The sequence below is a fragment of the Leptodactylus fuscus genome, chromosome 10 (genome assembly GCF_031893055.1).
Source record: "Leptodactylus fuscus isolate aLepFus1 chromosome 10, aLepFus1.hap2, whole genome shotgun sequence".
In the NCBI taxonomy this organism is placed as follows: domain Eukaryota; kingdom Metazoa; phylum Chordata; class Amphibia; order Anura; family Leptodactylidae; genus Leptodactylus; species Leptodactylus fuscus.
In genome coordinates, this window is record NC_134274.1 from 20,299,395 (window position 1) to 20,324,794 (window position 25,400).

Here is a 25,400-nt window from a genome sequence, read left to right on the forward strand (position 1 = left end):
TAGCGTTTTTTTCTCTCATTGTATTGAGATCACTGCATACGTCTCTATTAATTTTTTTCCGACTCGAGTAAATAGCAAATGTTATTTCCTTCCGCCGTTGATAGATTCGTAGATAAGTCTTGATACAAAGAAAGACTTTCATTCCTATTCTGGTATTTTTGCATATTCTGTCCTTGTAATAATTCCCATATGAGACTCGCTGTGAGTGTAAGTGTCAAAGGTTTGTTCTTAGTGGCGCCTGAGGTGGAAGGAAATCTGGAAATGTCCTGATTGACACTTGTGGCTGCAGACAGAGAACATGTTGTAGAAACCTACACGACATTCACTGAATTCCCACCTCACCTTACTTCACTTTTACTGCTTGTCTATGAGAATTCTGCTTTTTTTTTCCCTTATGGAGCTTATTTTATGATTGATTCCAGCTCAACAGAGATTGATGATCTGCTCCGGAAATCGACCAACTTACTTCTCACGAGAACCTTAAGCAGCTGTCTGCAAAACCTCATCAAAAAGCCTCATATAGGACTGACTGAAGTAAGTATTATAACACAGATTACACTGGAACCACTGGGTATTCTTAAAGGAGTTGTCCCAACATCACGACTCATTACCTTTCTATAAGATAGAGTCTAATTTTTGGTGGTTCCCCATCGATCGCAAGATTGGGATGGCGTGTCCTCTATTTGAATGCAGCGGTGGTCGCACACGTGCACTGTTGCTCCATTCAAAGTCTATGGTATGGAGATGATGAATACAGTTGAGGGCCTCAAGCCGTTAGCCATTTGTAACCTCTCTGATGGACACAAACTATGATTGTGGGACAATCCCTTTAATAACTTTACTTTTTAAAGGGGTTGCCTCATCAGGGCAACCCCTTTTCATATGCCCTCTGTCCCACCCCTTCCCGGAGGCATGAATAACTAGCAGGCCTTGCTCTTTTAATGAGATTTTCCAGGCTTTATACCTAGCATAAGTCATGAATTAAACATTGGCGGGGTCCGACAGCTGGGCCCCTGGCCGATCAGCTGGAGCATCTTCAATACTTACGAAGCACAGCACCATATCTTTGTACAGTGGTTGTGCTTGGTATTGCAGCTCAGACCATTCATTTCAGTGGGACTGAGCTAAGCATGGGCCATGTGACCAATGAACATGACATCGCATGGCCTGTAAAGCAGAATTAGCGCTCAGGATTTGCCGCCGCTGCTTCAGTCAGCTGATCCCCGAGGGTCCTTTATGTCAGACCCCCACAGATCTTTAATTAATGATCTAAGGACAGGCCATCAGTTTAAAAGTCCTGGAAAATCCCTTTAAATCAACATATGTAATACTTCATTCCACCTATAGTGTCTGCTGTGGAGCAGCCCATGTTAAAGGGGTTGTCTGTGATAAACTTTTTGGTGAGGAGACCGGGGAAGGTAAAAAACCTCCCAAATGAAACATACTCCCCTATCCCCGATGCTCCGGTGTCTCTCGCCACAGTCCAGTCTAGCAGCGCCTTGGTACTTCCTCTTGCAGAAGTCCACTCCACACATGACTACTGAGTCCAATCACTGGCCTCAAAAAAGAACCAGGACGTCACTTAGGAGTACCGAACCTCTTCTGAGCACCGAGCCCCATTCCCTTTAGGCTTAGAGACCTCTTCATGTCCTAAGATTTTGTTGTTGATGTAGTACCTATAGACTTTAATAGGATCATTCCAATGATCATTGAGGGTCTCGGCTCACATACCATACCTATGAATACAATCTCCCCTGTATCTCCTGGGCGGTTGCATTCTGTTTAATATAGGCCTTGTACAAATGCTGCCAAACCACCTGTCTGAACAACCCCCTAATCTGACTTTTAACCTATTAGCATTGGAGTTTTGCCTCCAGTTAAGGAAGCAATGTACGTCTGCCAGCAGTGCTCGCAGCTATATTATATAGCTGTGCAGTTTCCTGTAATACAGTAATTGCCACGTATACCCATGATGTCTGAGCGGACATCACCTCCCTAAACATTAGGCGGGACCATGTGCTACTAACCTGTGACTTTTCTGCTTTTCAGCTTGTGCAGATCATCATAAACACCACACACCTGGAACAAGCCTGTAAATACCTGGAGGATTTTATTACTAATATCACAAATATTTCACCCGAAACTGTGCACACCACAAGACTTTACGGCTTGTCCACCTTCAAGGTAAGGTTTATCGTCATACACAACCTTGTGACCCTCCGAAATGTGCATTTCACACATTCATGATCTATGTTACCAGCAGCCGTGACAGAGAAGACATAAAGGGGCACATAAAGGGGCACCCATATGGACAACCCTTGCCATATTCAAGGCATTATCCCGTCTAATGACTCAACAGTTGCGTTGGATTTGGTCATAAGTTGCATGCATCTTTTTATATCATGGAAGTGGAATTCACACAACATGTCTGACTTCACCATCTCGTCACATGTCTAAAAATGTATGTGACAATGAGGCCCGGGCTACACACCAACGTTGGCTGCACTCCCGTCATGCAACAACAAAGATTCCTTTCCTGGGTCGTCGGACAACTCTCCATTAATATTTGCAAATAGAATGGCATTGCAACCACAAGGGTAAATCTGGCAATCTTTGGTTTCATGATGGCAGTCGCAGCCATATTGCTGTTTAGCCCTAGTGGCAAATAATTTAGTTGCACACTCTCTGTGCAAGTTTTTGTGCGTGACACATATCAGTGTCTAGCCCTAACCTTAATGCTTTGGTGCATGTAATGGGGTTATGCCACTCCAGAGACCTATCCCCCATTCACAGGTTAGGGGATAAGGGTTAGATCATTGGGGTCCTGACTGCTGGTACCCATGGTCAGGAGAATTGGGAAAGAAGGTTTCCTGAACCCTCCCTGTGAATGAAACACACCTTTCCTTGCTTGACTGCTGCTCCATTCACTTCTGTGGGCTTGTCAGGACCGTAATCTCCTGCAGCACCATAGAGGTGAACGGATCGGTAGCCATGTTGGTGTTCTGGTTCTTCACTACCATGAAGGATACAGAGGGACCTTCGTTCCCTGTTATCCTGTTCACTGGAGGTTCCAATGCTTGGACCCCTAGAGGTGAAACCCTTATCCCCTTATCCTACAGTGACACAAACCCTTTAAGGCTGCTTTCACACCTTGTTTTGCTTCAGACAGGGAATTCGTTTTTTGCAGGACATGGCAAAAAATATAAAAAAATAAATCTATTTGCATCCAAAACACGGTCAAAATGATCTCTCTGAGCCTAAGGATCCAAGGCTGTGTCCTATATAAGATGAGCCCAATACACAGTGCACTATAATTCTACTATATGGGCGATCAGTATTATTCAGCAGCCTTGAAGGATACTGCTATGAGGTTATTATCACTGGTCAGTGGGAACGATTCTCCTTTGTAAGGATCATGGCTACCTGTATACAGGCCTTTATGCTTATTAAACAATTGCCTGCCATTCCCCACAAATCTGTCTTATTTGCTGCCTGCCTGGGCAATGCAGATGAGTAATGGCGTGACAGCAGCACTTTAAGCTTTGTTTTGTTTCCTGTGCATTAGCGGGTGTCAGGAGGAGATGGCGCGCTGCAGTAAATAGCTCTGTTTGTATACAAAATACATTGTGCCTGGCCTGCACTCACCTGTAGTCAGGGAAGTTGCGTACCGTCTATATAGAGGTCCTAGTATTCCCGGTTTGGCTTATAGGCTCTTTTCCATGGACTGGTGATGGCTAGATCAATAATCATACATACCTTGTAAACATGCCGAGTGACTGAAATGCGTTGTCATCTGATCGTGTCCTCTGTGTAGGATAGCTGATAAAGGGATGGTGAGTGGGTGTCCCCTGATCATAAAAATACGAAAAAACAGACCAATGGATGAGAAAGAACTGCGCTTGCTCCAGATCCGTAAATTCAACACGTTCTTTATTATGGTTCTTAATACACGACGCAGCGGGCTGCGTTTCGGGGCTTCCCCTTTGTCAAGTGTATTACCACTGCACACACTTATCCTATTAGTAAAAAAAACCAGAACACAAAACAATTGTTCTCTATAAGTATGTCTCCTTACCAATGGATACAAAAATACACAAAAATACAATAATATATTAAAATAGTATTCCAGTTCCATAGAAGGATCTTAATTGATAAAAACATTATTTACCCAATGTAGAAAGAATACTACTAAAATGTCACATGAAAATGCACAAGAAAATGAATGTCCCAATACATATCTCAATATAGCTATTTATATAATAGCTATATAGCTATTAATCCCATTTACCTGGACACTAATGTCCACGTCCGCTGTATGTGACGCCCGTGCAGAGAGCACCGGGCCGTGCCGGAGTAATCGGGGGATTAATCGTATTGCCCTTTATTTTATCCCATAGTGCCTAGAAATCTTTGGGAAAATAGATTGATTTATTATCTCCACGTCACCACACAGTCACTAGTGCGCATGTGCGGAATCCACGCGCGCTTTTCAATGGTTTAAAATACCCCTAGAATGAATGCACGCTATTCTTCTTCACGTCTGGCTACTGTTAACACTTGCAGCTCACTCGGATAGTCATCCATCTGTGAGGTAAGAAACAATCTTTCCCTTGGCTTTTCAGTTATAGTCTCCTATAGCTCTATCCATCAAAGTGATATTATACACTATAGATTCTATTTGTGTCAGTCTTTACTGCAATTGTCATGTTATTTGTAGCTCCTAAGGAAGTAGCTATATTGAGATATGTATTGGGACATTCATTTTCTTGTGCATTTTCATGTGACATTTTAGTAGTATTCTTTCTACATTGGGTAAATAATGTTTTTATCAATTAAGATCCTTCTATGGAACTGGAATACTATTTTAATATATTATTGTATTTTTGTGTATTTTTGTATCCATTGGTAAGGAGACATACTTATAGAGAACAATTGTTTTGTGTTCTGGTTTTTTTTTACTAATAGGATAAGTGTGTGCAGTGGTAATACACTTGACAAAGGGGAAGCCCCGAAACGCAGCCCGCTGCGTCGTGTATTAAGAACCATAATAAAGAACGTGTTGAATTTACGGATCTGGAGCAAGCGCAGTTCTTTCTCATCCATTGGTCTGTTTTTTCGTGTTTACTTCACCTCTTGGAGGTATTGGATGTTGCTACTGCTGCTAAAAAGCTCCTACGTACAAGATACCTGTTCTCCATTGAGAATTGAATCCTGGTGGTTTGCTCGGTGAATTTCCTTTATCTGATCATAAAAATAGGATCCCTAGAGAGCCCTGTGTGATCGGTGCGGTAGTGAACACGTGTGACCACTGCTCTAGTTGCTTGCAAAGGGATGAATTTGGTTATCAGTCCCATAGAAGTCAATGGAGCGGAGGTCTGCATGTTTACTACTGCCACATATCCACAGGAGACCCAAGTACCTGCTCTTGTGATAGCTGGAGGACCCCACACTTGGACCCCAGTGATCAGGCAGTTATCATCTATCCTATGGCTAGATAACAAATAATGTAACCCCATAGCAGTGAATGGGAGGGCCGATAATACAAATTCGCAAGAAGGAAGCACTTTGTCTCCCGTTCTCCTTTTTACAATTTGATACCTGTCCCCCATCCTGTGAATAGGGGATACATGTCCTTAATGGGACAACCCCTTTAACGACAGTCTGATGACATCCCGTACAGAATACTATTTCATAATCTGTAGACAATGACATGGCCATCCAATAGGTTTAGGGGAATTAGAGGCCGATTTCCTCATCCAATTCCTCTCCACTTTCTGCCCCTGGTTTCCGCCACGACTTTCACTCAATTGCCTCGGACTGTGATTTCGTCAGAATCTGCGGCAGGATTGACCACGATGCTTATTCTTCCATCATGTCGCTTCTATCACTGCCTTCAATGGTATTCAATAAGAGGCGGAATCCGCACCAAAATCCGCCGTCTGAACAAACCTTAAGATTCCCAGTATGGTTTGTCCTTCAGTGGTCTTTCTGGGCATGCTGGGAGTTGTGGTGTTCCAAGGTCAATGATTGCAAAGAGAATATAAACTAATGCTAACTTTCCGAAGCCTGTAGAAATGATCTACAACCCGCTTGCTAATATGGACATTTGGGGATGGACGGGGGACTTGGCCGTAAGTGAGTTACTGCTGGGCCGGTGACATGATGATGAATTATCCTCAGGCCGTCACTAATGACTTACACCGTTGTAGATGTGAATGTAAAAGCTATTTTCTATTTGTCATCTAGGGGAGGCTCTGGGGTATAGCCGAATTTCTGACGTGATTTATTGTAATGGACAAGAGTGTAACCCGTGTGTTGTTCTGTTCAGGATGCCAGGCATGCGGCCGAGGAGGAGATCTACACCAAACTCAACCAAAAAATTGATGAATTTGTCCAGCTGGCAGACTACGACTGGACAATGTCCGAGCCGGACGGGAGAGCCAGCGGCTACCTAATGGATCTGATCAATTTTTTACGAAGCACATTTCAAGTTTTTACTAACTTGCCTGTAAGTTTATCAAAGTTGCTGCACATTTCTACCAGTGGGGAATGAATAGCTGTGTACCGTATACTACATTATATACTTTGTAATTGGGGTGTGGATTTGGTTGCAGATTTTGACCACCATTATCCTTGATTTTAATGGTAATGGTTTCCACCCTTACTGCCCTGATTTTTTAGAAAAGATTGAGACTGATCAGACGGCTCACTTAGATGGCCATACACCTTTAATAGCTGTAGGCTATTAAATCGGACTGTAGGCTATTAAATTGGACTGCTATTGCTTCTGACCCCACTATACACCTGCACACTTGGCTCAGCTAAGCGTATGTATGTTCTTAGTACAATGAGGAGTATAAGCAACCTTTGGCATCAAAATTATTAGACATATTGAAATACCAAATGCTCGATACCTCTTTCCTTCAACATCTACTGCTGGTGGGGCGTTGTGACACCTCTATACATATAAAATAATCCCACACGGTGCGGAATCCGCCTCAAAATCCGCCCCCTCACAATAGAGGTCTATGTAGAGTGCTAGCATTCTTTTTTGTGCTAGCGGTTTTTTTCCGCTAGCGGAAAAAGAAGTGTCATGACCTTTCTTCAGGCAGATTCCGCCTCAAGAAATCAGTACAAGTCAATGGGAGGTGGAAAAACCACTAGCGTTTTGGGGTTTTTTGCACTTTTTTGGGGCAAAACCCGCCAGGCGTTTTTTTTTTCAAGGTCCATTCACTGTGCTGGAGGAAAAATCCTGAAACAAAAAATGCCTAAAAAAATGCTCCAAAAATGGCTCATGTAAAAAAAAAAAAAAAACGCTCCAAAAAAAAAAACTTTCCTAATTCCTGAAGTGGATTTTTTCCTGATCAAATTCCTCGACCACCCTAACACATGTGAACTAGCCCTAAGAGACAGCAAACAGAGGCCTTGTTTTCCTCATTACATCCTGGAAAACAGATTTGCATATTTTTCCCGTAATCCCCCAGTGGAGTGACAATGGCTTGTAAGTCTCCATATACCTGTAAAGGTGCGCACTCCCTAAGGAGTGTTATTATCTCCTGATCCCTACATATATCTGGATATGGTCAGCTGAATATAGTCTTGCAGTTAGTGGCAGGGTCTGAAGTCGTGATAATGTTGGATAAAGACACAAATCCTATAAGCATAGCCTATAAACTTACCAAGTTGATCCAGTAGAAGCCATGAAACCCCATGAGGTGGAGTTTGGAGTGATGGTGAGTTCCATAGTCTCATCGCTCTTACTATAAAAGAAAGCCCTGCCTATGGCTATGGTAAAACCTTGTTTCCTCCAGACATGAAACATTACAGGCCTTGGTATTAAGAGATTGTTGGAACTGTCCATTGTCTGTACTGTCCATTCCTATATTTGTACCATCCTCTATGAAGGGCGTTGGAGGACTCAAATGAGAATTGACCTCTGCTGTGGCGTTTACGTGTGCAAGGACTCCGCAGCAGACACTGACAATTTGTTTAGTAATAGTCGAATTATTTTGCTCTCCCCCCTGCATGTGTCTGGGCCGTGGATGGGGATTGCAGATTATGGAGTATGTCCTATATTTGTTGGCGGCAAACACAAGCTTAGGGGATCCATACAAGTCACTTTGCAGATCTGTGATTGTGGATGACATATCTGCACTGGGCTGTCCATTGTTCGGGGTCCACTGGAGGACCTTAATGACAGTGAGCTGGATCGGCTAAAACAGTTGTTACCTGCAGACACACTCGGACTCTATAGACTATAATGGGGTCTGCAGGGTGTCAGGTTTCTGCTGTTTTTATACTGAAATCGGTGGAGAGAGAAGTCCTTTGTGCAGAACTTCTGCTGCGGAGACTCCAACGCAGATATGAACTGAGCCGGTCTTGTTTTTTGCAGACAGCAAATACACTCCGGACTTGTGCAGAAGCCTTAGGATTCCTCGGGAGCCATCTGATTGATATTAGACCAGGGCAGCCTGTCAGCAGACACCAGTTGTCTGCTGTTAGACTTCCAAGGTAGCAATAGTGAATTTGATTCCCTCCACTACAGCCGTGTTCACATCCTACAGTTACATCAAAACATAAAAAGTGTAAAATCTGTCTAAATAATCCAGATAAGTTCACCGTTCTGTAAAGGGCTTTGTATGCCAGTAGCAGCTGACATTGTAGACCGTCATGTCAGAGCTGAAATCTTCTTTTACACATTCTCATTACAAATATTCCTGATCCTCTATGAAGAGTGAATTCTCAGGACCCGCTCACGTATGACCTTTAAGTGAAGACCCAACAGAGTTCGGCGCGGGCTCTGTAATCCGTGCCAGTACTCATGGCAGCGTTCCTGGGTGGCATATGTGAGTGGGCGCATACAGCCAGAACATAGCTATGAACTCCACAAACATAGCTAGAACGTGTCACTAGTTGGAAGACTGAATGGAAGTTTAGCTGGGGACTGTGGGTGGCAGCGCTATTGGATCTGAGCAAGTGCCCACAGTCAGCCGAGGACTATCTTGGACCCTTTGATGGAAAACAGAGCGATATACAAAGCAGCAAACAAAACTTATGGTACAGTAGAGGAGTGCAAAGTAAACTGTGGTTTGTCGTCCTTCTTAATGTTGATCCTTGTCTTCAGCCATTGCATTATTTAGTCCAATTTTTTTTTCCAGCGAACTTACCTATGAGACCTCATTTATATACATGGAATATGCTGCAGGGTCTGGTGAGTTTATAGCTGGGGTCATCAGTAGGGGGTGCAAATTATCAATGAGCCCTAGGCAGAAATCATGTCAACGGTCCTCAGACCTTTCCCTCTGGCCACTTATCCATCAAGCACATTTCTTCCACATTTACATTCAAGGCCGCCCACTTATTAATCAATCTACTAGTCGGCGACCGACGTCACTGCTGTCCTATAACCTATATCGGAACATTACACCCAGTATAAGTCGTGTAAGTACAAACCGGGCCATGTACATTAGAATTTAATTGGAAAATCTAGGGTTTTTTTTCCCAGTGTTTTGTCTATGGAGGTCCTCTAATGTCTGATAGGAAATATATGGACTTGATAGGTTAGATTTTAGCATTTGTATCTATTCTATCTATCTATCTATCTATCTATCTATCTATCTATCTATCTATCTATCTATCTATCTATCTCCCATCTATCTATCTATCTATCTATCTATCTATCTATCTATCTATCTATCTATCTATCTCTTTATCTAGCTATCTATTTATCTATCTATCTGTCTCTATCTCATATCTAGCTAGCTGTCTTCTATTCTTATATCTCTCTAAATACAAAAATTTACAAGCCTCAAGAACTCCTACTATGGTAATAGGTTCTTAACGCAAACTTTGATCAAATTGTGGGAACCAACACTACATAGACTCACCTCTAGGGTGTAAGCCTCTAAATGAAGTCTGTCTATCCATCCATCCATCTATCTCAGAGCTATCCTGTGTAATAATATATTTGGAATATCTTCCAATTCACTTAGTCACAATCATTTGTAAATGTTGTGATAGCTGCGTTGGTTTCGCCGCTCCCCCATGGTTAGAAGCGTTCTCCGTCAAGTGCCTCAATCATCGTCCGACTTCATAAACTCCGGATAATTAAGACTTATCCTCTTTGACTACCTCTAATTCTCACTAGTAATCCCCAGGGTGACGGCATATGCCTGGGTATAAAACATATTTGGTACATTGAGCTAAAGATTATAGCTCATTAGTTTAGTTTTCAGTAATCTCTCCAGGTGCTGTACGAGCAGGCACAAAAATGTACACTAATGCCTATATCTATAATTAACCTCTACAACTACGTGGACGTATAAGGCATAGGCGCTCGCACAAGGAACTTTCCCTTTCCTTACCTTGCCTACATCCTCATTTAGAGTAATCCACCTCGCCCAATGAAAGCTGTTTAGCGTAATACGGATTCAGTAGAGAAGAACAAATTGGTTAAAATTTTGGCAAATTGTGGCGACCTTTTAAAAAGGTTATCCAATTTAGAAAACCCTTCTTCAGGTACCCTATAGTAGAAGGAAGTCTCCTCTTCAGGATCTTCAATCCTTGGCCAGAGTACAGAGAAGAACAAAGAGTGTCTCTCAGTTTGGAGGACCTGTCCTGTATTATATAGACATCCCATTGTGTAATGCTCAATTTTACCTCCGGTGGCGCTGCAGGGAAAGTGATCTTGGTTTCCGCACAGATTACAGATCACTATTCGGTGTACCAGCAGGGGAACACTTTGTATTTAGCTTATTATCAAGGGACATTTTTACTCAAACCCCCAATACTTTAAACTGCATCAAATTTCCATGTCAATTAATAAATGTGGCATTGCACCAGAAATTAAAATCTACACCTACTATGAACAGGAGTAGGTTTGTGCCAATTTCTGATGCGACTTATAGTAAATTTGTCTGACGGCCTCCAGCTCCACCCCATGCACTTTTCATTAAATCCTCTCCATGTTTTTCTCCATTTTTTTAAAAAAGAATTTATGGTAGGCTTAAAAATTAGCAATTTTTTTTTGCACAGATATATCACACATTAAAATTTGCGCTTGGTGAGATTCCTCCTATAGAGTTAAAGGGGCTCTATCATTGGGAGAAGTCATTTTTAACTAAGTGCATCCTTGCATAGGCTTTAGAAAGGCTATTCCACACCTACCTTTAGTATCTAAATTGCCTCAGTGGTTTCTGAATAAGTCCGTTTTTATTCATATGCTAATGAGCTTCCAGCCAGCACAGGAAGTTCCCAGCAGCACTCGTCCCTGCTATTATCTCCTATGAGTAAGGGGCGTTGCCCCGAAACGCGTCAGTCGATGGTGTGGTGGTCTTGTCGGTGGGGTATGTTTTTGTGAAACAGTTCTCTTTTTTTTCTCCATGTTGAATTTGCTCGTTGTCTCATGATCTAAAATTTTATAGACAATGAATTTTTTATTAAAAGCTAAGTTTTAGCAACAAGGATACTTACGTGCTGGATATACTTTTCTTTGTTTTGCGTAAGTGTGGAATATCCTTTCTAAAGGCTACGCAAGGATGTGATTAGTTAAAAGTGACTTTTCCCAGTGATAGAGCCCCTTTAAATGACAAAATGTGCGCTCCCTGCAGTCACCACTGGGGGAGCTAAGTAGTTTACTGCGTACTGTTTGTACATTGAACTCAATGGAACTCAATTTACATCACTCAAATTAGGGATGTTTAAGGTCCCTCCCCTGGGAAGTCCTGGGACTACCACTGCCCAAACTGGTTTCCAGTGTCCACTTTTGTGCGGGGTTGTCGGGTACTTTCCCTAATTTACCAGGATTCTTTCTGATGATTCAAGACTTTGGGACACTTGGAAGCTATGCAGCCACTTATGAAGGCACCCCCTTATGTTGTTTGCCTGTTACTTGATTGTCTCAAACTGCTTTGCTCAGAATGATATTTGGGAGACCCCTCTATTTTAGCTACAGAATTAGGAAGAGCTTGTGAGTTTTTTAGCTTTTACTGTGCAGTCCTATGTAAAACTAACAGCAAACTCTGATGACCTCGGGTCTCTCTGGTATAGAAACGTAACTGCTGAATAACCTGCCCTGTTGCTTTTCTATTTCTGCTCTTTGCTTCTAACATTTCTTTGCTACTTACATTTCTTCCTTTTTGTGTTTTCATCGCTCTGCCGCTTTCCCTTCAGAATAACAGCAATGACCATGGAGCTATGTCGGTAAGTAGCTGCCAGCTGATACGTTGCAAATGACTGTGTCTACAAAATATGCCGTATCACCCCTTATATTTGTAAAAAAAAAATAGATAAAATATTCCACCTCCCCTTGTCCAGCGCTGATGCTCCTGCCCCACTGCTGGGACTCCCCCCCCCTCCCCCGCCCCCAGTCACTAGAATGGGGGTCCAGAGCTTCCTATCAGTTCCCACTGTTTGATGAATTGGAGCAGGCGCACTGCCACTGCATTCACTGCCTATGGGATGGACGGACTATGGGATACATCGGGGTTGTGCATGCCTGACAACCCACAACACAACTCCGCCTTACTATGGGTATGAACTAAAGAGGAAAGGAGGCTTCGGACCCATCCTAATAATTGATAGGGGTCCCAGGTCACCTTTGAAGAAACCTCTAGATGGACATCCCCTTTAAGCTTCTTTACTTAAAACTGGAAACCCCTTTAAAAAAAGATTATCTCAGCTTCCTGGCCTTATAATAATGATGATATGGGAATAGGATATTGGTCTTAAAGAGGAACTTTCACCCTCTCCATTATATCCGGCTCATTAAAGTCTTCAATAGGGTCCATATCTGAGGCCCCGGCTCTGACACGCTGGCGCACCAATATTCCCGAGCTGTTGGACGAGACGTTCCAGGATATTTTGGAATCCCCCCTGTATGTTTCGCCCTCGACCAATAACAAACTGATCCAAATATTCATTCTGCATCAATGCTACTTGACCCCGGCCCGCCTTCATAAGATGGGCCGGCTGTCGAGTCCGAATTGTCTCAGGTGCCCGCACCCCCGGGCTGATTTTTGGCACATGATGTGGAGTTGCTCGGTTATACACGACTTCTGAAGGGAGGTGGTGGACCTCCTGACGGCTGTCCTAAATTGCTCTGTCCCGTTTTCTCCTGAAGTTTGTTTATTTGGTGTACTGGACGAGGAGATGTGGCAGCATCATACCCAGATTTTCCTTCGGGAGAGTTTATTCTACGTCAGAAAAGCCATCGCCTTGCGGTGGATGGCCTCACGACCAACATCTGTGTCTCAATGGCGGAAATTAGTTAATTCGGTTCTTCCGTTCAACCAGATTATATATAAAGGTAGGGGCTGCCCCCAGGAGTTTGTTAAGGTTTGGGGAGCGTGGTGCGATTCTCCTCTTACCCAGTATTCTGCCCCCTTGATGCGCTCTGCATTGGGCGCCTTTGAGTCCTGAGAAGGGACTCGTTGCATGGATCTGTGACCCCCCTGTGTTGGGTTTCTATGTGTATGTCGACGCCAAGGTGCTTCGCATCTGTCTCTCTTCTTTTTGTGTGAAATGGGCGGGCCTGGGTTGGGGTGGCGCGGTGGCAGTTTTTTGTCTGTTTGTTTGGAACCCTTTTTATTTCTTCAAATTTTGTATTGTATATGCAATCTTCTGTGACTGTATTGTTTATCTTGTTATATCTTCTTCAATAAAACTAGTTTTAAAAAAAAAGTCTTCAATAGGTGCCACTGATTCTGGCACAGTTGGAATTTTTTCTTTATCCCCCACCATTCCTGAGCCATTAGTACTGTTAGTTTCAGCATAATTATTAGGTGGGCGGTCCTGGGCTGGAGCATAAAGACAGGGACCGCCCACTTGACAGCACAGAGCATAATTGTAAAATGAACAACAGTGATTGCTCAGGAATGGTGGGGGCTAGAGAAAAAATTCCAAATGCATCAGTATTGGTGGAGAGGTCCCTATTCAAGGATGTAAAGAGTTGAGTTGGTGAAAACGGTCATGTCATTGCACTAAATCTGAGAGTCATAATCCTTCAGGAGTCTTTGATATTTGCTTTTGCTTCAGACTACCAATGACTAACCAGTGACATTCATCTTTGCAAATGAATACATGTGATGTCGGCATATTTAGAGGTCTGTCTTGTATATACAGGATATACTTGCATAGGTCTTTATATCAGAAGATAACAGTGGATGGGTTGGAGCTGCCCAAATGTATTGTACAGTGGTGAATACTGCAATATGTGTGTGTGGCCCTTTAAATGAGAATTGTTTTCAAGCTAGGCACAAATGGCCCACATGACAGCACAGATTTACTGCCGGCAGATCATATCTAATATATCATGTGGATGGTGTTTGACAGTATAAATTGTGCACATGGGTTTCTATAGCTTACAAGACACCGCATTACTAAGTGCTGAAGCCTACGGTGCAAATACCCTAGAGAGTCATTCTGATGGTGCTAGATTCTTCAAGGTAAGTAGGGGAAGGGGGGGTTATGTTGTATTTTTTTTGTTTTTTTAAATCACTATCAGCTCAGCCATTCACATATGTGTACATAAGGGGAGAAAACCAGACACCTCTGGAGGCAGATTATCACCCCCGAGCACAAGAGGATTGGGCATGTTGAAATCCAACAAACTGCTTTTCCCCGACATCTACCATCGGGGAGAGTTGAGACCCCCATGCACCCTATTAGAAGGTTATCCAGTCCGGAAGAGATTGACTGAGTTAGCCAACGTTGATTTAAAGGGGTTTTCCAGGAACTATATCATCCTTAGGGTAGATGATAAGTATCTGATCAGTAGGGGTTCAACACTTGGGACCCCACACAATCAGCTGGTTGAAGAGGCTTCAGTGTTCAGATGACGCTATAACCTCTTTCCTGAATACCATGCACCTCTCTGTATGTATTGTAGGGGTCGTGCTCTGTTTATGTGAAAGGGGCTGAGCTCCTGCTGTACCACGTCCAGTGAGTGTGATGTCATTGTCACTTTTCAAATAGCTTATCGGCAGGGTTCTTGGATGTCAGACCCCTACCAAACATATATTGATGACCTATCCTAAGGTTAAGTCCCAGAAAACACCTTTAATATATATGACCAGTTTAAGTTTGACAACAAATACATGCTCTTGGCATGACTTTTGCCAATCTGTACACATGGTATACATTTTTGGCAGGGCCCCTTACATTTGACTATGACCCTTATGTATGCCACTCTTTTGGCATATGATTAGCCAGTGAATGATCATGGACACGTTGGGTAGTGCTGCTATATACCTCTAGCGTAGTGGTGGAAGTCATTACTGGACATTCAACTCTGAGATGTCTCAAAGGTTCCTCTGCCACATATAATATATTACTCTTTTCAATGGCACATAGTAGGTAGATAGATAGGAGTCCCATTGTAGATTTTGCATTGGGGTCCAGAAGCTTCAAGTTATGGCTTATCTGCTCAAGAAAAAAAGGATCGAGCATGTTGAAATCCGACTGCCTGGTCCTTATTTCTCTTTTTTATGTGGATGGTGAGCCCCATACAGGGATCACAATGTACATTTTTTTCCCCTATCAGTATGTCTTTGTAGTATGGGAGGAAATCCACGCAAACACGGGGAGAACATACAAACTCCTTGCAGATGTTGTTCCTGGCAGGATTTCAACCCAGGACTCCAGCGCTGCAAGGCTACAGTGCTAACCACTGAGCCACCGTGTTGCCCCTACCTGGTCCTAATTTCCTCTGACATTCGCTTTTGGGGAAAGATTCAAGACCGCCATCTTAGGCTGAGTCCCCACCTGCTTTTTTTCTTGCAGATTTTGCTCCCTTTTTTTTTTTTTTGGAGCCGAAGCCAGGAGTGGATTTAATGGAAGGAAAAAGTAGAAGAACTTTCTTTATATTTCTCATTCCTTTTCAAGCCTTGACTTTGGCTCAAACAACTGCAAAAATCTGCAAAAAAAAAAAGGTCTTCTGCAACGTAGGAACTGGTCTAGCTAAAATTTTCGGGTATGTCGGACATTTATGTAATGTATATGACTAGTTTTAATGATATGGAAGGTGTTTTGTATTTTGTGTAAGGCTCCGTTCCCACGTAATAACGCGCCGCGCATTCAAACTCGCATACACGTGTCAGAGTGTGAGCGCTCAAAACAGATCCCATTCACTTCAATGGGTGCCGGCTCACGCGCGCTACACATTGAAATCAATGGGTTAAAAACCCTCCCATTGATTTCATTGTGTGGTGCCCGTAAGCCGGCACACATTGAAGTAAATGGGATCTGTTTTGAGTGCTCACACTCTGACACGTGTATACGTGTCTGAATGCGTGGCGCGCTATTACGTGGGAACGGAGCCTAATAGCAGTAGGAAGTGGATCTTTACTATGGGCTTTGTGTATATATATATATATATATATATATATATATATATATATATATATATATATCTCATATACTTTATATATAAAATATATATTAATATACTGTATGATATATATATATATATATATATATATATATATATAGACTCTTCCGTGTCGCGCAGCCTTCCAGCAGACATGAATATGGAAGCTTAGCATTTTCTCCAGGATGGAATTAATTTGCTGGGAATACAGTAAATGTCACCAGAGTGGAGAATGAATTATGAGGAATACAATGACCTTTCCCCAGCCAGGCTCAGAGTGGGGTGTTTGCTTGTGCTTCAGCTCAGGTTTAATATTATGTGCCGATGAGAATGTGATAAAGCCGGCCGTACATATTTTAAGCATGACCAGAATGAATTACTGGCACAGGGAATCCTGTCATTACAAATCTCCACTTGCTTCTCTGTGGTCTGTCTAATCTTTCCGAGGCTCACACCAGAACCTTAGAGATATTTTAACCTAATTACAATCCTTTATTTGTGGAGCACGACATTATACAGACAGGAACGTAACCCTTATGGGGCCCAGGAGACCGCTGCGCCTTAAGACCTTCTTCATTATTTTTGGCATCTTGGGGTAAGGGTTAAACATCTCAATGGCCAACCTCTTCATCAATCTCGAGATTGAAGAACCTTATATCGGCTTATCAATGAAAATTAAAATGGGCTTTTACATTATTTTTTTTTGCTACTTGCAAACCTGCCAAGAACAACATATTCTAGGTCCGTGTAGCCACCGACCACAAGTCTCTTTTGTCAACATGTGTCTCCAATTTGATTTACATTTGAAGCTACTTTGTTCTAGTCGTAGGCAGACGTATTTCGGCATTATATACAACCAGGGCAGTAGGTTAAAGTCAGTGGTGTATTCATTAAAGGGGAAATCTTATCAAAGTACCTCCTCATTTTATGGCAAATATAACATCAAGCAAGGGTTTACCTTGGGGAGTCTGATATATACTTAAAGGGAGTCTGTCACCAGAACTCAGGATATCAACCCAGCCTCGCAGATGGATAGGTAAGGGTTACCAGAATCAGGATATCAACCCAACCTCACAGATAGATAGGTTAGGGTTACCAGAACTCGGGCTATGAACCCAGCCTCACAGATAGATAGGTTAGGGTTACCAGAACTCAGGCTATGGACCCAGCCTCACAGATAGATAGGTTAGGGTTACCAGAACTCAGGCTATGGACTCAGCCTTGCAGATAGGTAGGTTAGGGTTACCAGAACTCAGGCTATGAATCCAGCCTCACAGATAGATAGGTTAGGGTTACCAGAACTCAGGCTATGAACCCAGCCTTGCAGATAGATAGGTTAGGGTTATCAAAACTCAGGCTATGGGTCCAGCCTCGCAGATAGATAGGTTAGGGTTACCAGAACTCAGGCTATGGATCCAGCCTCACAGATAGATAGGTTAGGGTTACCAGAACTCAGGCTATGGATCCAGCCTCACAGATAGATAGGTTAGGGTTACCAGAACTCAGGCTATGGATCCAGCCTCACAGATAGATAGGTTAGGGTTACCAGAACTCAGGCTATGGACTCTGCCTTGCAGATAGATAGGTTAGGGTTACCAAAACTCAGGCTATGGATCCAGCCTCGCAGATAGATAGGTTAGGGTTACCAGAACTCAGGCTATGAACCCAGCCTCGCAGATAGATAGGTTAGGTTTACCAGAACTCAGGCTATGGACCCAGTCTTGCATATATAGATAGGTTAGGGTAAAAAGAACTCAGGCAATGGACCCAGCCTTGCAGATAAATAGGTTAGGATCACCTGAATCAAATGGTGTTTTCCGTTGCGAATCTCTGCCTCCATTGCAGAGATATGGCTGTCAATTTGCAAATGAGCTCGTTGGAGCAATAGTAAGTAGAGATGAGCGAACAGTGTTCTATCGAACACATGTTCGATCGGATATCAGGGTGTTCGCCATGTTCGAATCGAATCGAACACCACGTGGTAAAGTGCGCCAAAATTCGATTCCCCTCCCACCTTCCCTGGCGCCTTTTTTGCACCAATAACAGCGTAGGGGAGGTGGGACAGGAACTACGACACTGGGGGCATTGAAAAAAAATTGGAAAAAGTCATTGGCTGCCGAAATCAGGTGACCTCCATTTTAGACGAATAGTGGATTTCAAATCCGGGTCATATGAGAATGTGAACTTTGTGACTATGAGACAGGGATAGCTGTACAGGCAGGGATAGCTAGGGATAACCTTTATTTAGGGGGGAATGTTATTAAAAATAACTTTTTGGGGCTCTATCGGGTGTGTAATTGTGATTTTTGTGAGATAAACTTTTTCCCATAGGGATGCATTGGCCAGCGCTGATTGGCCGAATTCCGTACTCTGGCCAATCAGTGCTGGCCAATGCATTCTATTAGCTTGATGAAGCAGAGTGTGCACAAGGGTTCAAGCGCACCCTCGGCTCTGATGTAGCAGAGCCGAGGCTGCACAAGGGTTCAAGCGCACCCTCGGCTCTGATGTAGGAGAGCCGAGGGTGCACTTGAACCCTTGTGCACCCTCAGCTCTGCTACATCAGAGCCGAGGGTGCGCTTGAACCCTTGTGCACACTCTGCTTCATCAAGCTAATAGAATGCATTGGCCAGCGCTGATTGGCCAATGTATTCTATTAGCCTGATGAAGTAGAGCTGAATGTGTGTGCTAAGCACACACATTCAGCTCTACTTCATCGGGCTAATAGAATGCATTGGCCAGCGCTGATTGGCCAGAGTACGGAACTCGACCAATCAGCGCTGGCTCTGCTGGAGGAGGCGGAGTCTAAGATCGCTCCACACCAGTCTCCATTCAGGTCCGACCTTAGACTCCGCCTCCTCCGGCAGAGCCAGCGCTGATTGGCCGAAGGCTGGCCAATGCATTCCTATGCGAATGCAGAGACTTAGCAGTGCTGAGTCAGTTTTGCTCAACTACACATCTGATGCACACTCGGCACTGCTACATCAGATGTAGCAATCTGATGTAGCAGAGCCGAGGGTGCACTAGAACCCCTGTGCAAACTCAGTTCACGCTAATAGAATGCATTGGCCAGCGCTGATTGGCCAATGCATTCTATTAGCCCGATGAAGTAGAGCTGAATGTGTGTGCTAAGCACACACATTCAGCACTGCTTCATCACGCCAATACAATGCATTAGCCAGTGCTGATTGGCCAGAGTACGGAATTCGGCCAATCAGCGCTGGCTCTGCTGGAGGAGGCGGAGTCTAAGGTCGGACCTGAATGGAGACTGGTGTGGAGCGATCTTAGACTCCGCCTCCTCCAGCAGAGCCAGCGCTGATTGGTCGAGTTCCGTACTCTGGCCAATCAGCGCTGGCCAATGCATTCTATTAGCCCGATGAAGTAGAGCTGAATGTGTGTGCTTAGCACACACATTCAGCTCTACTTCATCAGGCTAATAGAATACATTGGCCAATCAGCGCTGGCCAATGCATTCTATTAGCTTGATGAAGCAGAGTGTGCACAAGGGTTCAAGCGCACCCTCGGCTCTGATGTAGCAGAGCTGAGGGTGCACAAGGGTTCAAGTGCACCCTCGGCTCTCCTACATCAGAGCCGAGGGTGCGCTTGAACCCTTGTGCAGCCTCGGCTCTGCTACATCAGAGCCGAGGGTGCGCTTGAACCCTTGTGCACACTCTGCTTCATCAAGCTAATAGAATGCATTGGCCAGCGCTGATTGGCCAATGCATTCTATTAGCCCGATGAAGTAGAGCTGAATGTGTGTGCTAAGCACACACATTCAGCACTGCTTCATCACGCCAATACAATGCATTAGCCAGTGCTGATTGGCCAGAGTACGGAATTCGGCCAATCAGCGCTGGCTCTGCTGGAGGAGGCGGAGTCTAAGATCGCTCCACACCAGTCTCCATTCAGGTCCGACCTTAGACTCCGCCTCCTCCAGCAGAGCCAGCGCTGATTGGCCGAATTCCGTACTCTGGCCAATCAGCACTGGCTAATGCATTGTATTGGCTTGATGAAGCAGTGCTGAATGTGTGTGCTTAGCACACACATTCAGCTCTACTTCATCGGGCTAATAGAATGCATTGGCCAATCAGCGCTGGCCAATGCATTCTATTAGCGTGAACTGAGTTTGCACAGGGGTTCTAGTGCACCCTCGGCTCTGCTACATCAGATTGCTACATCTGATGTAGCAGTGCCGAGTGTACATCAGATGTGTAGTTGAGCAAAACTGACTCAGCACTGCTAAGTCTGCATTCGCATAGGAATGCATTGGCCAGCCTTCGGCCAATCAGCGCTGGCTCTGCCGGAGGAGGCGGAGTCTAAGGTCGGACCTGAATGGAGACTGGTGTGGAGCGATCTTAGACTCCGCCTCCTCCAGCAGAGCCAGCGCTGATTGGCCGAATTCCGTACTCTGGCCAATCAGCACTGGCTAATGCATTGTATTGGCTTGATGAAGCAGTGCTGAATGTGTGTGCTTAGCACACACATTCAGCTCTACTTCATCGGGCTAATAGAATGCATTGGCCAGCGCTGATTGGCCGAATTCCGTACTCTGGCCAATCAGCACTGGCTAATGCATTGTATTGGCTTGATGAAGCAGTGCTGAATGTGTGTGCTTAGCACACACATTCAGCTCTACTTCATCGGGCTAATAGAATGCATTGGCCAATCAGCGCTGGCCAATGCATTCTATTAGCGTGAACTGAGTTTGCACAGGGGTTCTAGTGCACCCTCGGCTCTGCTACATCAGATTGCTACATCTGATGTAGCAGTGCCGAGTGTGCATCAGATGTGTAGTTGAGCAAAACTGACTCAGCACTGCTAAGTCTGCATTCGCATAGGAATGCATTGGCCAGCCTTCGGCCAATCAGCGCTGGCTCTGCCGGAGGAGGCGGAGTCTAAGGTCGGACCTGAATGGAGACTGGTGTGGAGCGATCTTAGACTCCGCCTCCTCCAGCAGAGCCAGCGCTGATTGGTCGAGTTCCGTACTCTGGCCAATCAGCACTGGCCAATGCATTTCTATGGGGAAAAGTTAGCTTGCGAAAATCGCAAACTGACAGGGATTTCCATGAAATAAAGTGACTTTTATGCCCCCAGACATGCTTCCCCTGCTGTCCCAGTGTCATTCCAGGGTGTTGGTATCATTTCCTGGGGTGTCATAGTGGACTTGGTGACCCTCCAGACACGAATTTGGGTTTCCCCCTTAACGAGTTTATGTTCCCCATAGACTATAATGGGGTTCGAAACCCATTCGAACACTCGAACAGTGAGCGGCTGTTCGAATCGAATTTCGAACCTCGAACATTTTAGTGTTCGCTCATCTCTAATAGTAAGGCACTTGTTGCTCCAGAGCTCATTTGCATATTGACAAAAACAGCAATATCTTGCCAATGGTGGCAGAAATTTACAAGGGGGAAAAACTGTTTGATTTGGGTGTCCCTAACCTATCTATCTGTGGGGTGTATTGATGACCTATCCATAATTCCATAGGATAGGTCATCAGTATGTGATTGGTGGGCGTCCAATATCCAAGAACCCTTTCGATCAACTGTTTCAGAAGGCCATGGTGCTCACAAGTACAGTCACCTCTTCCCCACCGATCACATATTGATAACCTACCTTAAGGATATGTCATCAGTCCTGGAAAACCAGATCCAGTTATAGCTAGTGGGGTCCATCTGGTACCATTTCTTTGTCCAGCACTTTTTGTTGTCCTGCTCTTTCTTTATTTTGATATTCTGCTTTCTTATAAGCATCATTATTGTCAGTCAAGATAAATTTTCCTGTAAGATTCTCTGTGACATATGCAGATTAGATGGTCTTAAGGTAACTTTTTTCTCAAAATAACATTGCTATTGTTATGTTAAATAAAGTTTTAAGAAGCATCCAAACTTTCAATCATGGAAGTCCTGGAGGGTTCTTACAAAAGTTTCATGCAAAGACTTTATTTTTCCATGTGTTATGTAATGTTTAATGTTACCATGATGATATATTTGTATTGTATGTTGTGTATATATATATATATATATATATATATATATATATATATATATAATATTATATATAAAATTTGAAAGAAAAATATTTGCAGTAGCACCAGCATATCTGGGGATTATCCCACAAATTGCATGGCAGAAACCCCTCTCCAGGCAAAAGGGTTTGCAATAGAAAAATACAATCCGGTCTGTCAGCAACTTGTATGGATGGAAAATGTCCTTTTATTGGAAAGAGCAATACACCACATATCGGTCCACACTGGGACCTTTCTCAAGTGCACCTTTCTCTACCTTTGTTTGGACTAAAGAAACTGGACTTGTGTGTCCATGCCACCCCACCTAGCAACCTCAGACCCTGACAATATATATATATATATATATATATATATATATATATATATATATATATATATATATATATATATATATAGATATATATTGTGGGGAACCACTCAGGTAGATGCTTGTAGCAGTGCAGGAGACAGGGACACAGACACTGGATTGCACACGAGTTCAGGCTTTATTCACATGTAATGCATACACTGCTTTTGCAAGGTCACAGGCTAAACAAAACAAAACCCTTCTCGGCTGAGAAACTAACTTAAACGTAAGGAAATTTTTCCCTGACTATACAGGAGACTGGCTACCAGTCTCCCACCTTGGCAGTAACAACCGGTGGCACAATACCTGCTTTGGAGGTCCGGTCTGGACAGTTCAACTCTGTCCTACACTCAGACTGTTATTAGGGCCTGATTAGTCAGCTGACCTCCCTGGTGTGAATCTTTACCATACACCCTATAGGTGCCTGACTAGAATGTACCTGTCTCCCCAGACCACACCCTCCACTCTCTCACTACTCTCACTATATATATATATATATATATATATATATATATATATATATATATATATATATATATATATATAATATTATGAAGCGGTGTTTTATTTTAATCATCAAAAATTTTACAGGGAAAGTATATATATATATATATATATATATATATATATATATATATATATATATATAAATTTTTTTAAAGGAAAATGTTATTTAAAATATATATATATATATATATATATATATATATATATATGTGTATGTGTGTGTGTATATATATATATATATATATATATATATATGTTTATTTTTTTTTAATTTAATTTATTTGTCTTAATTTAATGTATATGTATATGTTAGCTCTGTATCATAAAGGAATGATCTCTAAGTCCTTAAGGGGCTATAAATGTATTTTTTGTATTTTTTCATTATATATTATTATTGTGTACGGATCCCAGTAAGTTGTAAATATATGTCTATGGTAATTCTGTATCCTGAAGGAATGATCCTTAAGCCCTTGTGTTATTTTTCCTTAAGGGTGGGGGGTTGGCTATTTGTGTTGGGTCATTGTTTCTTTGATTGGCAGTAAGAGCCTTATTTCACAGCTTGTAGTAAAAAGCCAGTGGGTAAAGGATGACCCACCTCAACGAGCTAAATTCAGGAGCTGTCAATCAGCAAAAAGTTAAAGAATAGGGCTCCTGAGTGTTCTCCCCAAATGTCGCCTCATGCTGTCCTTGATTGGCACAGTCTGGCAGGTAGGATGGATGAATCTGTCACCGGCTGGTTAATTGTGTTGCCGATTTTCAGTCGGACATCAAGTCTTTGAGTAGTAAGTAGCTCAATGCAAAACAAATTAGCAGATTGTAGTCATATTTCTCATCCTATGTGCCTTGACTTTCCTGAATGCAGTCCATAAATCATACTGACTGACACACTTGTGAATGATGAAAGCTGCTTTTGAGGCTGGAAGCGTGAATCTAGAGAGCGTGGAGACCAGTAGCGGGAAGGTGGCATGGAAGGATGCATATGGCTGACCTTTTGGGAATTTTCTGAGAGCTTATGTCTCCTGACCACAATTGTTCTCAGAATGAAAGCTTTTTGGCCACTATAGAAGGACCGAGGATGTCAGCAGATTCCCTTTTCCCAAATTCCTTTGAAATATTAGAACCTACTCGAAGGGGGTTCTTTCTATAAAACAACTAGGGCTTTGGCGTTACTAGAAGGCATATAGAGGGCGTAGTAAACAGGTGCCATCCTTCAATGACTATGTAATTGGTAATCTATTGCCAGATTAGTTGCTATGATATGTATTTGCCCTAAGACACTGAACTACTTTTCAGAATCTGGGTTCCAAAAATAGGCCTGGCGTCTATATTTAAAGGAAACCTGATATTCCCCCCCCCCCCCAATAAAGACAGGACCCCCTCTCCCCCTTGTGTGACTGCAAAATCCAGCGCATGCGCAAAAAAACATGCAGGCGTGGAATAGCAGATGTGATGTCTGGAGTGCGTAGGAGTAACTGTGAGAATACAAGAAAACGGGGCAGGAAAAGGTGGCAAAAGAAGTGTACAGAGGCGGTGTCATAATTGGTACACGTTGGGGCAACATGGTGGCTCAGTGCTTAGCACTGCAGTCTTGCAGCACTGGAGTCCTGGGTTCGAATCCCGCCAGGAACACTATCTGCAAGCAGTTTTTATGTTCTCCCCGTGTTTGCGTGGATTTCCTCCCATACAACAAAGAAGTACTGATAGGGGAAAAAAAAGTACAATTGGAATTTTTTTCCCTAGCCCTCACCATTCCTGAGCAATCAGTGTTGGTAGTTTCAGCACCCAGTATGCTGATTAGGGTCTCTACTGTCAAGTGGGCAGTCCTAGCGACAGGGACCACCCACCTGACAGTGAAGAGCCTCCTTAAAATACTGGGTGTTGAAATCAATGGCACTGATTGCTCAGAAACGGTGGGGGCTAGAGAAAAATTACAAATGCACTGGAGTCAGAGGATTGACTCCTCTGACTCCAATGCCTTTGTAATTTTTTTTTTCTAGCCCCCACCATTTTTCCATTAGGAGACCCTTTCCAGAGAATGTTCTTCCAGTTAAGAAATATTGTTCCAAAGTAGAGATTTGTTGTAAGGCTTTCAAAATTAATTCAGTTCCTTTCAGAAAAAAAAATTAAATTAAAAAAAAAATTCAGTCCCCACTTTG

General features: G+C 43.3%; 1 protein-coding gene across 4 annotated transcripts in view; it reads left to right on the forward strand.

The window, feature by feature from the left end:
• The window catches only part of EXOC6 (exocyst complex component 6), a 154,345-nt gene that overhangs the window by 75,539 nt on the left and 53,406 nt on the right, over nt 1-25,400 (forward strand). For 2 of the 4 annotated variants that reach the window (XM_075258751.1, XM_075258752.1), the window contains exons 16-19: nt 423-534; nt 2,050-2,184; nt 6,329-6,508; nt 12,172-12,201. In XM_075258751.1, the coding sequence (XP_075114852.1) occupies nt 423-534; nt 2,050-2,184; nt 6,329-6,508; nt 12,172-12,201 (457 nt within the window). The remainder of the gene's footprint in view (nt 1-422; nt 535-2,049; nt 2,185-6,328; nt 6,509-12,171; nt 12,202-25,400) is intronic. The other 2 variants (XM_075258753.1, XM_075258754.1) reach the window with 1 other exon arrangement.